The sequence below is a fragment of the Xiphophorus couchianus genome, chromosome 22, assembly GCF_001444195.1.
Source record: "Xiphophorus couchianus chromosome 22, X_couchianus-1.0, whole genome shotgun sequence".
NCBI classification, from domain to species: domain Eukaryota; kingdom Metazoa; phylum Chordata; class Actinopteri; order Cyprinodontiformes; family Poeciliidae; genus Xiphophorus; species Xiphophorus couchianus.
The window spans coordinates 7,684,395-7,700,648 of record NC_040249.1 but is presented as its reverse complement, the minus strand read 5'-3'; the positions used below and the strand labels follow the sequence as shown (position 1 = coordinate 7,700,648).

General features: G+C 39.2%; 1 protein-coding gene across 1 annotated transcript; it reads left to right on the top strand.

Moving 5' to 3' along the window:
- Positions 1-5,223: 5,223 nt before the first annotated feature.
- Positions 5,224-12,305, top strand: ubac2 (UBA domain containing 2). The gene is made up of 10 exons (XM_028007757.1): positions 5,224-5,407; positions 5,686-5,810; positions 6,348-6,467; positions 7,614-7,720; positions 8,044-8,167; positions 8,306-8,353; positions 8,768-8,876; positions 9,767-9,909; positions 10,565-10,711; positions 10,805-12,305. The coding sequence occupies exons 1-10, from the start codon at positions 5,377-5,379 to the stop codon at positions 10,910-10,912; spliced, it is 1,062 nt and encodes a 353-aa protein (XP_027863558.1). The 5' UTR covers positions 5,224-5,376; the 3' UTR covers positions 10,913-12,305.
- Positions 12,306-16,254: the final 3,949 nt, after the last annotated feature.

The following is a 16,254-nucleotide window of genomic DNA, read 5'->3' as shown; positions in this document are numbered from 1 at the left end:
GGGGGGAACTAAGCAGAACCATGGTGACAGCACAGGACAAAGAGCTTCATGAACAAAAGAAAAAATAAGATTTTAAAGCTAAAGTAAAAAAAAAAGGTAAATAAAATTGATGCTTTCATTTTTTTTTTTTGACCAGTGTTCCCCTCAGCATAAGAATACTGAATGACTTCACAGAATGAATGTCTGTTATCAAATATGGACCAATATAATTACAGGTTATAATTACAGGTGCAAGGTAATATAATAAAAAGTTAACTTGTTTCAGTAATTCTGTTGAAAACATGCGACTTGCATAACTTAATTACAGTCAGAGTGATACATCACTCTGACTGTAATCAAACTTCCTTGGTGGATGGCTGCTCTGACTTTGGACTTAATAAACACAGTGGACCAACACCAGCAGATGACGTGACACCCCAAATCATTATCATTCAAAATTTACTTTCATCTAAAAAGATTTTAAGACCACTGCACAACACTCCAGTAATTTTTTCCCTTTATCCCAGGTTAGACACTTCTTTCATGAATGTGGCTGCTGTGGCCTGAGTTTTGGACTCGTATGTTAGTGGTGTAAGCGCCGACTTTACCTCTAATTTGGCCCTGTGACTCCTCCCCAGTCTATTGAATGGAGTTAGCTTGACAACCCTCTCAAGACTGCAGTTATCATTTTATCCTTTTGTACCACACCTGTCCTTCCACTAAACTTTCCATTCATATGTTTGTTTACAGCCCTCTATGAACTGCCAGCTTCTTGAGCAATAATGCTTTGTGGCTAGACTCTTGGGAAGGATATCGGTGACTCTCTGCTTGACAACTTTTCAGCCCGCAGTCTTCCCCGTGATTATGTAGGCCATTCAAAAGTATTTCTGTATTAAAACTGCTTTTGTTGTGGGTCTAATGAAATGTTCTCATTCTTTAAGAAAATGAACATTAAGATTTTTAGTAGCTGTAAGCCATAGTCATTCAAATGAATGGTAATAAACCAGGGATTGACGATATATCAGTATTGGCAGATATTAGTTATTTTTTAACATATTGATATTGGTTCGATGAATAAAACTGGGGTGATATTAACCATCAATATATATATATATATATATATATATAACGATTCCTAAAAGTGATATAAAACATTTTAAATATATCACTCTGCTTCTAATAAACATGCTTCACTTTTTTACCCAAATTACAGAAATAAATTAACTATAATAAATGAAAACTACAAAAAGATCATCTTGATTTCTTTTAGATAAAGAGGCAGAATTGTGTTAAAAAATTCTATATCAAATCCTGTTTTCAACCCATATTTTGCACCAAGGTTTTCTTTGGAATGTGTGTGTGTGTGTGCGGGGGTCTTTTAGGTTTTACTCATGCAGTCTTGTCTACATTTGCAATGTGCCATTTCCTGGACACAGACAGATAAGCTGGGAAGCAGCACTAAAACAATACCTCTGCTGCAGGCCGTCGCTCCTGACTACACAGAGGCTGACTGGTGAAAAGCAATGATTCACAGAAACGTACATGTGAATGAGTCATCAGCTTTTCAGATGACCACCTCGGAGGCTATCTTTGGCTGAAAAAGATTTGACTTCATTCATCGCCACTCTGCTCTTTCACCGTCCTCTTGTATCTCTGTCTGTCTCACACACGCACACAAACACCAGCGCACACATAAATCTCTCACAATTCACCGAGCAGATTTGTCCTGCTGAGAGATGTGTAATGGAAAAGATAAATGGAGGATAAAGCTAAGGTGACAGGCCTGAGTTCATGCACGTTTGTGTATTTGCATGTGTGTTTGTGCGTGCCCGCGTGTGTGTGCCGCACAACAGACCAGCAAACCATCTGCTCATCTCCCCTTAATGAACAAAGCAAACAGCAGGAGTCAAGGCTGTCTCCAAATCTGGAGTCTCTTTATTGGTAAGCACACACACACACACACACACACACCCACCCCTGCACACATCTCCGCATTGTTTAATCTGATTATCTTTGATTGAGAACAGGGGCGAAGCAACCTTTTTAAACCTCACTCCCACATCAGTGACAGAGAAGGTCTGAAACACAATTAGCAAGCTGTTACTGAGCTCTGCTTTGCAGTCACATCTGACCACAGGCAGCCAAATAGACCTAATGGGTGGGAACTAACCAATGGGAACTAATTTAACTGCATCTGCAGGATGATGGGGAAACGCAACACTGTTAGACAGCTGTTCGCCATATCTTTTCAAATGTACTTGGACGAAACATACGCGCTGGATCAAATGGCTGAGGGAGCGAGCACAGCCTGGCAACGGGGAACACGCACTGATGTGAATAAAACCGGCAGCCAGTGAACTTAAAGACAAAGCAGGCTCTCTGCAGAGGAAGTCTGGCCCTTGACGAGCTACGACACTGTGCACATTAGGCCACAGGACCAGAAGAAAAAGTAATTAATCTGGACTTTTTGTAGCCATATCCTGCTTTAGACCCTAAGGACAATTAACACTGTTACCCCCTCTGTCAGACAGTGAATCACATGACTTCAAGATATAAAACATTTCCTGCGCTGCTGGCCAAACAGTTATAAATACATCATAATACGCAAATGGCCGTCAACGACAACGTGGCTAAAGATGAAACATGATTACATCTGGGCTTCAGGGCATTAGAATACCCTGATATGGGTTAAATGATAATAGCAGGGTGGCATCATGGGTAAAATGAGCACTCAACAGGAGAACGATCTGGACACATGATCTGCCCTGATAAAATGCTTATGAACCTTACACTAAATTCCAGCTAAGAGATGGGAGCGCATCGTTAGACGAGTGGAGCTTTCAGCCTGGGGGTTGGAGGTTTGCTAATAGAGACTGAAAGAAAAATTGTTGCATAAATGAAGGTTTCCGTTATAACCTCTGTGTGAGTGTAACAAAATGTAATTGGCAGGAAATTATTACATAAAAAATAAGAAACATAAAACAGTGTATTGATCATATTTAGAAAAACAGAATTTGTTCCATTTGCTTTTAGTATGTTGTGTTTATATCTTTGTTTTTGTAACAAATAGGGTCGTATTTTGATTGTTTCATATTTCCATGTGGTTGATTTTAATAAAAAAAATTATTTAGAAAAAGTTATACAATATCTATCTGCTTAATATAAATAAAAAAGCAGTAATTATTGTTACTGCTGCTACACTAACCACAAGGATAATCAAGAGTCGTATAGATTTTTATTGCTCTTACGGTAAAACTTAACACAATTTTTTAAGGTGTCATAAAAGAAACACGCTATGAAACACAAACTTAAATGCAGACAGACCTTAGCTGTTTTAATGTGGAACATGATGTTGGATGAATGAGAAGTAAGCTCCTGTCTTCAAATGATGTTAATTGTGCACGTCTGCGAGGGCAGTAGTTGGTGTGTGTGTTTGTGCGCGCGCGCATTATTACAATCAGGCTAATGGTGTCTGTAAAAAATGTAATGACTTAGATTTTGATACAAAACTTCAGAAACAGTACGGTATAAATACCTAGTAGATTTAGTTGTCATTTTTAGTGCTTATTGCACAGAATATTACACCTGGTTTGTGGTTCTGCTCCTTCTAAAGCAACACATACTTAGCTAACTGATCTTAGATGGCTTTTGTACAACTATTTTTATTTTATTTTATTTTTTGCAGTCTGCTGCTTAACAGGCTCATTGCTTGACTATTTAAAAAAAAAAAAACAATTACCTTAGTAGGAGGGCTGCACAGTGGCGCAGTTGGTAGCGCTGTTGCCTTGCAGCAAGAAGGTCCTGGGTTCGATTCCCGGCCGGGGTCTTTCTGCATGGAGTTTGCATGTTCTCCCTGTGCATGCGTGGGTTCTCTCCGGGTACTCCGGCTTCCTCCCACAGTCCAAAAACATGACTGTTAGGTTAATTGGTCTATCTAAATTCTCCCTAGGTGTGTGTGTGTGTGTGTGTGTGTGTGAATGGTTGTTTGTCCTGTATGTCTTTGTGTTGCCCTGCGACAGACTGGCGACCTGTCCAGGGCGTACCCCGCCTCCCGCCTGGAACGTAGCTGGAGATGGGCACCAGCAACCCTCCCGACCCCATTAGGGACAGGGGTGAACAGTCGATGGATGGATGGATACCTTAGTAGGAGCTATAAGTGGATTTTATACCACAACTGTTTTTCAACCGGAATAAAGTTGTTCTGAACATTCACATAAGCATTTGAACTGAAATTAATAAATTGAAATTTGTGGTAACCTTCTTTTGATCTGCAGTGCACAGCAATGGGTGGAGGAGGGGAAACCGTGCATAACCCTAACGTCACTCTGTCACTTTCTTCAGCATCTATAAAAAGAAGCAACTTTAAATGACTTGTGAACACATATTTTTGTAGTCAAATAGACAAAAATGGCCCAATTGAAACATATAAATATGTTTATACACTGTCTAGAAAGACATTTTTTTCATTGTCACTGCGCCAGTTGCTGTTTTGTGTCAGTTTGGATTACCAAAATTATTTCATATTGCTAAGCGCCAGAAAAATGAGAGAGTGAAATAGAGAGAGATTGAGAATAGTCATCTGTTAGGATAATTATGTAAAAAAAGTATACATCATGGGTATATGCTTCCATCATATTGTCACACTTTGGGAACTTTTGTGGGAACCTTCATATCATGATGCTGCTGTTACACCTGAATTTCTCCACCGTAGGAAAATAAAAGTTGTTTTTAATTATGTTTTTTTATTATTCTGTTCTATTCCATTCTATTCTATTCATTGCCATTTCACATAATAAAACGTGAAAGAGTTTAGGGGATAAGAATACATTTACAATACACCTTAGCCCTATGATAAACAAATGATCTATCCAAGGTCTAGCCTGCCTCTTGCCTATCGACTGTTGGATATAAGAGCTACAACAATCCTAGACGAGATTTGGTAGGCATTAAAACCAGAAAATTAATTAATTGGTAAATTAATGGATTAAGAAATGACCTGCTTCTTTACATGTTAAATCTTTTTTTAAATAATAAACCAGTAAGTAAAACTACAAGTTATAATAAAAACACGATTTAATTAGATTTGATGGATAATTATTATTCAACGTAATGTGCCTACTGTACACAGTTGAAAGGTCAAGTTGGTAAAAACGAAGAATCACAACATGGTACAGCAGCGTCCTCTACCGTTCAACGACCTTCATTCAATCGAGCTTTCCAAAGAACGCCTTTTTTCCCTTCTACGGCTTCCGTAGCAAATTCCTTCCTCCTCTCTCCTTTTCCTTATTGTGGCAACATGGATCCTCGTAACAACTTTATTGCGGTGTTTAGGAGTTAATTCCGTTTTGTCTGGGAGTTATTCACCTTTCTCCGGGTTCCTTCCCTCACCTGGACACCATGTTTACCACCACCGGCTCTCGGGGTCTGTGTAAGTGTCGCTCCTACTGAGCCCTGCCACCGCCTCATAGTTTAAAGCTAACTGGTGTTAGCATGCCGTTGTCATTCATTTACTCCAGGCTGTTATCTGTCAGTTAACAGATTTGTGTTTCTGTCAAACGTCATGCGTCTCGCTTATTCAAACAGCCCGTCTATTTAGGGAAGGTGTTTTTGTTTAAGTGAATGTTTAGGTAAACTAGTGGACGGTTTTTTTTTATCGTAAACTCTTGTTTTGTATTTGTGTGTGTGTGTGTGTTTTTTTTTCTCCAGACAAAGCACCTCTGTGTAAAGGCCTCCTGCTGGTTCTCAATGGGCTGACTGTGATGCTCACCCTGCTGCCACAGTACCAGGACATGTTCGTGTACAGCCTGCAGGCTGTTGCACATCAGCACCAGGCATGTCTGACATCCAGAGGCCAGATGTTCAGTTTTCACCCAATTATTACAACCCTTCCTCTGTCTCGTCTTCTGTCAACAGCTGAGCAAACATTAGCTAATTAAATCACCAGGCTTTGTAGTAGGTGGTTATCGCTACCTACCTATTGGGTTTATATTCTAATCTTGAGTTGTTACAGATGTATAGTTTTCTGTATGTACATTTAGGAATACCATTAAAAAAAAAAAGTAGCTGGATCATGTTTTAAAGTTTTGTGCAAATAGAGTTTGGCCTAACGCAAAAATTGCACACTTGGTAACTTGAAAATAAGAGCATCGCTGAAACGGTTCGAGTAAACACAGGAAGATTGTGATCCTTTTCTAGAGCTTTGGAAGGATCCAGTGTGGGCCACACAATGACCCCTGAGCAGGAAATACATTTGAATGATGTGAAAATGCTTTTTATTTTATATTAAACGTTCATTGGACGTTTAAGAAAAAATTTGGTGATGTGTACGTAGATGTGAGAACACGGCTCTGCTCCTCTTTGTGCTGCAGGTTTGGAGGTTGTTGTGCGGCAGGTTGATCTGTCTGGACGTGAAGGACTCCTTCTGCAGCAGCCTGCTGATTTACAACTTTCGAATCTTTGAGAGGAGGTTTGGCACCAGGAAGTTTGCTGTAAGTATTAATAATAGGTCTGAATATTGCCTGTAGTGGCAGCTGTAGATCATTCACAGGGTGCCAACTTGAAGAGTGATTTTATTATCCCATGTAAATCCAGAATTTGAGTTGGCAACTTCAAAGACTTTCTGTTGTTATGAGCCGTTCGGAGGAGGATATACTCTAGATCAGGGATACCCAAAGTCAGTCCTCGAGGTCCGGCATCCTGCATGTTTCAGTTCTCTCCCTGGTGGTAGGAAGATGATCCCCCCCAAAGGTTTTGGGATCATTAAGACGTTTTTGTTGCAAATGAGAGACAGGCCTGTGTGTTCAGCCTTTGGTCAGCAGTTGGGTTTGGATTAGGAACTTTTCCATTGATGTGATTTTTGCCCATTCTCTTTCTTGGAATGGAATCATGAACACTGATATTCACTAAAGTGAGTGCAGATCTTCAGATGTTCTGGGTTCTTTTGAGACTTTCCAGATGAGAGGCCATAGGTCTCCTGGTCGGTCGAGTTCTCCTGGGATCTTTCATCATCGTAGTTCACTAGCAAATCCTAAAATATAGCTTTGTAACCCTGACTAATGTCTTTAGATCCCAGACGACGTGTTGCTATTTCAGTTCTTGTCACCTACTTTGTTGTCTGACTGGTCATATTTGGAGGATTTCTTGATTTGGGAGTATTCAGGCTAATGTTTGGTAAGTCAGAGTTAATTTTATTCTCACATGTTGCCAGAATACATGGCTTCTTTTATTAAACAAACCAAATGAAATCCTCATATGAAAATTGTCTTTTCATATGAGACTGTGTTTGTTCAGATTATCTTTGTTTGATATTAAAATGTACTTAATGGTCTGAAACATTCAAATATGACAAAACAGAAAATCTGTCTGTGGATATTCACAGCACTGTGGCTTTTTTATTTATTTATTTATTTATTTATTTATTATAATGACAAAAATGATTGAAAAAGCAGAACATTTTCATTCTAATAATAAAGGAAGCATATTTGATCACCATCCAGTCTGTCGGTCATTAACGACTTTCAAAGGACGAGAACGTTTTCACTTCCACATAGTGTTGCCTATTTTAGCATACCTCTGCTGGTTTTGTGCAGGTGTGTTATTCTGATTATCATAAATGTTTTTCATTGTACTTCCAGTCCTTCCTGCTGGGCACTTGGTTTCTCTCTGCCCTGGTGGACTTCCTTCTGGCCCAAGCCTTCCAGTTCCTGTTTGAATATGAAGTGGAGGAACTACCAGCCGGACTGTGAGTAGAAGGCTGGTCCATTAAATATTTCTGCATGTAAAATTCATTTTGTTGTTTTGAAGGTCTGTTTAAACATGTTCATATTTAGAAGCTGTATATGTTTTTGGAATGTTTAATAAATATCTTTATATTCTGTTAAACATAATATATTAATAGTATTAATCCTTTATTTTTAACAAGTAAGGATTAAACCACATCAATGTCAACACCAAATTTAGGGTTCTTTGACAGACTGTTAAATTATTAAGCCTCATTTGGTAAATTGATACATTAGGTTCAGTCCTTCTTGAATCATCTTAACTCTTTGTTGTTTCCATCCACAGGCTCGCTCCAGTCTTCTCTCTGTTTGTGCCTTTCTACCAGTCGATCCCCAGAATGCCAGTCACTCAGGTCCTGGGACACATCCACATCACCAACAAGACTCTGGTTTACATAGTGGGCCTGCAGGTGAGCCCACATTTTGAGTCTGTACATTAATAATTTACTTGCCCTGTGGTTGAATTCTTGAAAATTACAAGTTTCCAATCAGCAGAACTTTTTAATTTTTAAAAAAAATATTTCTCTTTGAAATGTTCTCTGTTACAGCTGCTGACTTCCAGCCCCTTCATGTGGCTCGTTGCACTCAGTGGACTGGTTAGTGATCGTTCTGTTCTTTACTATGTCTTTAAAATGAGATGAAAGGGATTACGAGGCAGTATTCTCAGAAGTGTTTTAGGTCTTAGCGACTCTCATTCAGACTAAAGAAGCAGGAAGGTCTCAAAATTTCTGCATGTTTTTGGTCATGTTTAAGTTGGGAAAAAACCAAAACTTTTGCATCAGAAGGTTGCAGTAAGCCAGGTAATCTTCCTTATTGCAACAGTTTTCAGTCTGTGTGCAAGGTTTCATTGCAAAACTGATATTCTCCCATTTTGCAATACAGGCTTTGCAACTCATACTTTGTGTTTTTCATGATCTCTTAGCCCATGTAAGCATTATGAAATTCCTGACACAGTTGTATTGACATGAATTAGACTTTTTGTCTTATCGGTTCATATGTGTGCTTTTCAGATCTCGGGAGGATTGTACCACTCCAATGCTCTCTGGTTGCAGAAGGTCTTCTTTGTCCCTGTTTGGGTATCTTCTGTTGGAAAGTACATTCTGGAGCCGCTCTTCTCCAGTGAGTCCAATTGCTAATTATTAGGATATAAAACCATTCCTTAAGAGTTTGTTATAAGAAGTGTTTTAAAACCAAAAAAGCATAGAGAAATGGTAACAACATTATGAGGTCACAACCTCTTCTTTTGTTTTACCAGAATTTATGCAGGTACGTTTCACAGGACTTCAATTTCAAGAGAGACCGGTTTCAAAACAGAAAGTAACAATATTGTCAAAACAGGAAATAATCAGTACTATGCCAATACAATGTGTGGACCCTAGTACACAACCTTGTGGGACACCTTTTGAGCACTCTGCTTAAGTTTGGAAAGATAATTTGATAAATAGCAGATGGTTCAGTGTAAAACGTTTGTATCCAAAGACCGTGGTACGTGCTATAATGTCGAGCAAGAGATTACAGTGGGTAACATCGTTGGAGTCCAACATCAGAAAACAGCTAAAAAATATAGGGATATTTTTCACCATCATAAAATCTGCTGATGACCATTGTGGATCTTATTTGGGTCTATTGTATTGCGTCTTAGATTAGTTGCTACTTGATCACTGAGTGCTGGCTATATCTAAAGTAGAATGGTCCCAAAATGTTTAGGTTCAGTTATTACTACATTGTAATGTTACAATACGTATATTTTTTGTTGCACTTAAAAGATAAAATGTCATTTTTTTTTTGAGGTTCTGTTTTTCTGATAATTTGTCATATTTACGATTAAGCATAAAGGTCCATTTAGAAACAACAAAAAGGTTTTTGCAAATTATTAAAGTTATAGTACGTAGTAAAGCATCGTTTCAAAATATAAACAACAAAGCAGCTCTGCGTTTCATTCTCACAACGTCCCCGCTATCGTGTTCAGCTCTTAGCCAAATGTGTTGTTCACATCTGTGCTGCTCCAGGTTCCCAGCCCAACGATGAGACGCCTCTGGGGATGGGAGCCACTCTGGACATCCAGAGGCAGCAGAGAATGGATCTGCTCGACCAGCAGCTGCTACTGGCCCAGTACAACGAGGCCCGGAGGAACGTCAGACGTCAGCCACAGGTAGACTCACACACACACACACACAGATCCAGATCCAGACACACAAGGCTTTGTCTTTATGTTTATCATTTATATTCGAGTGCCATAAAACTCTATAGCTGTTTCTGTTCCCTGAATCTTGAAAATCCCTTTGTAAACGTTTTAATAAAAAGGTTATAAAAACACATAAATTTATAAGTTTCTTAGCTTTGCACAGAGTTGGGTAGTAACTAATTATATTTACTCATTTACATTTACTTGAGTAGCTTTTTTGAAAAAAAAAAAAACTTTTATGAATATTTTTACTATGCTGTACTTTTTACTTTTACTTGAGTAACTTTATTATGAAGTATATCCATTCTTACATGAGTAAAATTTCTGTATTCTCTACCCACTGTGAGTAGATTCACTGAAAGAAGAACAAACATGTTTTAATCAAAAATTCACCAGACACAGACACACCTGCAGTTTTTCAAATTTCCTAATTTATTTTTTTTTTTTACTGATTTAGAAAATAAAATGTTTTGCCTTCTTTTGCTATTTTTGTTACTATTTCTATGAATTCTTCTTTTGCTATTTTTTTTACTACTTTTATGAACTTTTGTTATTTTCTTTCCCCCTTAAAATACCAGAATTTCCACCTAACATTATATTTTGGTCCATCTGATTATGTCAGGGTGGGCTGCTGCAGTGGACCAGGTTATTTCCCTCTCTGAGACACAGAGGACAGAACAGACCTCCAGTCCAACCCCATCCTGAGGCCCAGACACACCAGTCCACACAGCCTCCATTACTGGAAAACTCTCCTGTTCCAGAGGAACAGGTAGCACAGAAAAACCCCATGTCCTGCCTGATCTGTGTCAAAATGACTGCCGGTTTTATTGGCGTCCCGCTCTAACTGTGCAATTTTCCACAGGTTGCCCGGTTAGTGGAAATGGGCTTTTCCAGGATCGATGCCCTCGAGGCCCTCAGAGCTTCAAATAACGACATTAACATGGCGACCAACTTCCTCCTGCAGCACTGAGGAGAAAGAACCGTGGGCAAAAAAAAGAAAGAAGAGGAATAAAGACAGCACATGAAGCAAAAATAAATGTGTTGCTCCGAACCAAAGACTGGCAATGCTGGAGAATTGGAGAGAAGTCAAAAGAATATTTTAAGAGATCAATTGCAGGCAGCGCCTCTGCTCCCTGAAGCAGGTTTGAGCAAAGGTTACCTGAACTGAGGCCGACCGTAAAGTGGTTCATGGAGAAGTGTGAAGCACAAGGTGAAAAGTGACATTGCTCTGTTACGGTCTCTATAGAGTAAAACTGAGGGCTCTCAACATAAGGCAGATACATTTCAGCTCTAACTGCAATGAATAGCCTGTCAACAATATAAGACATGAAGAAGATTTTAGCTGTCTACAAACATTTACCTAGAAAATACCAGCTCTAGGACAGCCTTGAGACAGACCCTTCATGTGGACACCATGTTAAAGCTGAGTATAAACAATTTTATTTATCCTGATGCCACACAGTACTGCTTTTCAAAATGGCTACATTGTGAGTTAAAATTTAGATTTGCTCCTTACGCTAATTCGAAATTATGGGGAGGAAAAGACACCTGTTTTCAAAACAATGCATCAGGATTTTTATGCGATGTATGTCGCTCAGCTTCATGCTGTAATTGATAAACTGCCACCTTTGGCCAGTCGTTGTAACGCAGACGTACAAAGGGATCTGAACGATGTGAGCACTGTGACCCATTTCACCAGGATTTTACCGCACTGGTGTTTGTTTGTCAGAGACGTAGCAGAGCTGAGCTTTTTCCTGATTTAGACGCTAGAAGCAGTTAGCCTGACTCACACTTAACTTACTGAGCCACACGTCTTCAAGCTGACTGGTTTGGCTCAGTTGAGCTCTGTTGTCGTGACGCTGGTTAGACGGGCTTTCTCGGGGTGTGCGAGGCCGCTTCTTCAGTCCGTAACCTATCGGTCGCAGAGCAGCCCATTTCGGCTTTATTTATTTTGTCTTAAAGTGAGTTTTTTTTTTCCCCCTCTGTTGGCACTCTGGTTTTGAGTCATCAGTCTTAAGGGTCTGTTGGTATTTATTATGCAATTCCATAACGAGAAATTTCTGGAAACTTTGCACTGCATAGTACCTGCTCTGTGTATTTGAACATTGATACAAAAGATGTTATATTGCAGCCACTGTGTATTGATGTCAAAGAAAGATGCTAATTTTATATTTTGTGCATAATGTTGATTATATATATAAATATATATGACCACTGAACTGAATCTTTGGTGTTTGTGACATTTTTGAGAGCGATGCTGTAATAAATGGCAGAGATGAGGGATTTGTTGCATGGACAACGTTCTGTTGTGCTGTAATGATTCAAATTTGATCTGTGAAATAAAAAAGACAAACTGTTATGAATTTCTTTCTGTTCATCTTGTCTTTAATATTTTTTAACATACTTTTATGGTGCTTATAAATAATTTAGCCATTTCTAACCATAAAATTAGAACTGCACTGCCCCACTCTAAAAAATTAGATGTTTTTGATCCTATGTTAGCACTATGGACTTACAATGAAGTCAGAGGAAACACTAAGGGAGTGAGAAGCTTTTTAAAATAATTACAACCTAGTGTCTTTCTCTGATTTACTCTTAAACCATTATAATAAATTTAAGCGTAGGCCTATTCTCATTTTCAATAAACGTTTTTTTTTTTTTTTTGCTGTTTGGAGCTAAACTTCCAAGCCTCAATTTAAAAGAAAAACACTAAGCTAATATTTTATGTTTTGATTCTATGTTTCTTTATTTGATAAATTACTAATGTTCAGCTGTCCAATAATTTAGCTTTTTGTTACGCATGAGCTTTCTAAACTAATTTCTTTCAACTCTAAAACATGTCCACAACTCCCGTGGGTTATCTATTTTTAGGTGTTGCAGTACTACTTTTAAACACACGGTGGCACTCATTTAATAAATAAAGACACTGGCTACTGTTAAACCTTTGTCCTGAGGATACACTACTGTATATTTTGCCACCTACCTGAATGATGTGCTTGTTGTCTTCTGCTGCTCTGATTTTATCTGGTTTCTAATAATAATAATAATAATAATAATAATAATAAAACACTTATTCAAAAAGCTGTGAAAAAATGTCCATATAACATGTTTTTTAAACATTTTATTTAAATCACCATGTGACCATAAAAAGCCTCTTAAATAGGTTCACATTAAACCTTTTCGTTCTCAGCACTGTGATAATTTGTAAAAAGATTGTGAGTAATTTCATAGTCAAACTGGATTTAATAAGAAAATCGAGCATCAAATTTGGGTTTTTACTGTGAAGAAATCACCTCAATAACACAAATGAAACAGCAGCAATTTAACACTGAGGTACACTTTGATGAATTTGGGAAATCGTGACTATGAACTAAAAAACAAAAACAAAAACAACAACAACAACAACAACAAAAGTACCCAGGAAATGTGACGCTCTGTTTTGTCGCTAGGTGGCGACAAGGGAGGCAGATCTGAGGTAGCCTTGTTGGGTTACATTGCCCTGCCACACCCGCCGGTCACAGACAGCTCCAGCAGGCAGACACGCTTCAGGGTGGATACATTTCAGCTCAGAAGATTTATGCACATCATCACATCAGAGTTTTAAAATCTTACGACATCCCTGATATTTTCTGAAAGCACACAGAGAAAGTCTTTTATACATACATACATATATATATATATATATATATATATATATATAGTTGCTGTATGGCTCTGAAAGAGCAAAAGAGCTCAGAATGGCAGGTAGACTAGAGACGATTTTAATGGCTGCTGGGCTGGAAAACAGCTTAAGCCAAAGTAAGCGTGTAGCTCTGAGTGCTGCTGCTTTTCTCTGTTTTTACAATGATCCTCTGTTTTTTCAGAACATTGCTTTATAATGCAACGTAATCTTACATTCTTTATTAATTATAATATAAATGAGTCCAAGGGCAAGTTTTTACACAAGTCACTTATATTCCAAAGCAGAAGAAGGCAAAAATCTTTTATTATTATTATTATTTTTATGTAATCCCAAATCTTTCTGGAATTTATTGTATTTCACAGAGAATTTGAGGAGCAAATGGCGATGATATGTGGTGTTCAGCAGCGTTTCCCCTCTTTGTCTGGCAGAAAAGCCATTATCATTTATTGTGCACCCAGCCAAAGCCTTGGAAAACATCAGCACATTTTGAGCGTTATTTGTCATTCCAGGTTATTCGCCTGTGACTCTATTAGCCAATGCCTACTGTACTACATTATGATTTACCGCTGCTCTAAAGAAAAAGCATCTCTGTCGAGGTCAGTAAACTTAGCGAGAATTTTTATTTCCTTTTTTTATTACTATTTCTTTTGTAACTGTCTTCAAATTCAGAAGCTCACGTATATTTGGTCAGTATCAGGGATAGTTTGCTGGAGTTCTGGCTCATTCCTCCTGACAGAACAGGTGGAAGCGGGTCAGATCTGTAGGCCGCCTCATCCGCACACGCCTTTTCACAAATTCTCCACAGGTTTGAAATTGGGGATCAGTGACAGCCATGCCTAAATGAAGCCACTTCAAAACCACTTTGACTGTATTTGTAGGGTTATGACCATTACGCAAGCCAGCTTTTACTTGGTTCAATGTTCTTTTCTCATGATGCCACCTATTCAATAGCTGCACCACTTCCTCCTGCAGTAAGCAGGCCCACAACATGGGGATTCTGCCACCCCCATACTTCACATTTAGAATGGTAAGCATCTCCAAATGTAATTATAGCCAAACAGTTCTACTTCAGTTTTACCCAACTACAGGTTATGTCTCCAAAATCAAACGTCTTTGTTGGTGTGCGTCTGCCCACTGCAACCCGGCTTTTCGTGTTTCCTTTGACATAAAGGCTTCTTCCTTGATGACTGGCCCTTCAGCCCATGTCGATACAGGACGTGTTCCTCTGTGGATAATGATACCGTCTCAACGGCTTGAGCCAACATCTCCACATGGTCTTTGGATTTTGTTCTGGGGTCTATCGGCACATTTCAGAACCAAAGGACGTCCATCGCTGGGACACACAACCCGTCTCCACCTTGAGCATTGTGATGGTTGGACATTCCCGTCATGTCTATGCTTGCACATAATTGTTTGCGTAGATTAAGGCGGCACCTTCAAGCATCAGTAAATTGTTCCCAAGGAGGAACCAGGCGTGTGCTGCTGCACAATTCTCTTCCTGATATCTTGACCTTCCAAACATGAAAGCAGGGTGTTCTAGGCGTGGCCTTAAATATGCCCGCAGGTGTGCCTCCAATTAACTCAAATGCGTCATTTTCATGTGGCCGATTCGTTGTTCAAGCTGATAGAAGCACCAATATAATAGTTGGGTTTTTTTGTTTGTTTTTTGTTTACTTTTTATACATTGTGAAATTTGCCCTGCGACAGGCTGGCGACCTGTCCAGGGCATACCCCGCCTCCCGCCTGGAACGTAGCTGGAGATGGGCACCAGCAACCCTCCCGACCCCATTAGGGACAAGGGTGAACAGACAATGGATGGATGGACATTGTGAAATTTTGCTGGACTTTGCACGTAGGTTTAGTTAAGCTTGGCCGGAAACCTGAACCTGATATGAGTCAACGGGGGATCCAGGAGTTCAAAAGCTGGAGTAAAATTCAACATTAGGAGGTGGAATTTGATCTGGCTCAAATTCCACCTCCTAATGTTGTAAGGCATGTAACAGTAAGGCATGCCTTACTGTTTGCCAGAAAAGGCAAACAGTAAGGCATGCCGAAAATGTTTTCCTAATGTTAAAACAATGAACAAATTTTCTCGCGTGAAGAAGGGTGCCATTATCTGTATCTACGCTTCGCAACCCGCTGAGGGTTAATGTGTGTCGCCACTGTCTGTTACGCTAGAGAGGCTAAACCTTCAAAAACAAACCTGAATTAAAAATCTTCCATCACATGAAAGTTTATAAGCTGGGGGAAAAAAAAGTAGATCAAGGTTCATGCTTCCTCTTCGGAGGCTTGATTAGAAGAGCGTGTTGTTGAAAAATCTGGCTGTTTGTGTAAGAACAGCAAATAAAAAGTCCAGTTTGCACTCTGCAACAAGCCAAGCAGGAGATTCAGAAAGCGTGTGGAGGAAGGTGCTGTGATCCATCCAGAGGCTGACTGAACGTTTTGACCTGATCTCCGCCATGACAACCGATAGTGGCTGAATCATGCTGTGGGGAAGCTTTTGTTCAGCGAGGACGGGTACGCTGGTCAGAGCTGGAGTGAAGAAATAAGGGAAAAACCGAAAGAAAACCTGTGGATATTTTTGCAGGGTGCTCCATCTCTTCACATGGCAAACAGCTGTTTGGTGTCTT

What these genes read in the sequence shown, in the direction of transcription:
- ubac2 (XM_028007757.1), top strand. Translation starts at nt 5,377, where the DNA reads ATGTTTACCACCACCGGCTCTCGGGGTCTGT. An exon ending in CACCGGCTCTCGGGGTCTGT is followed by an intron (nt 5,408 to 5,685) that starts GTAAGTGTCGCT and finishes TTTTTTCTCCAG; the next exon opens with ACAAAGCACCTCTGTGTAAA. An exon ending in ACGTCAGACGTCAGCCACAG is followed by an intron (nt 9,910 to 10,564) that starts GTAGACTCACAC and finishes TGATTATGTCAG; the next exon opens with GGTGGGCTGCTGCAGTGGAC.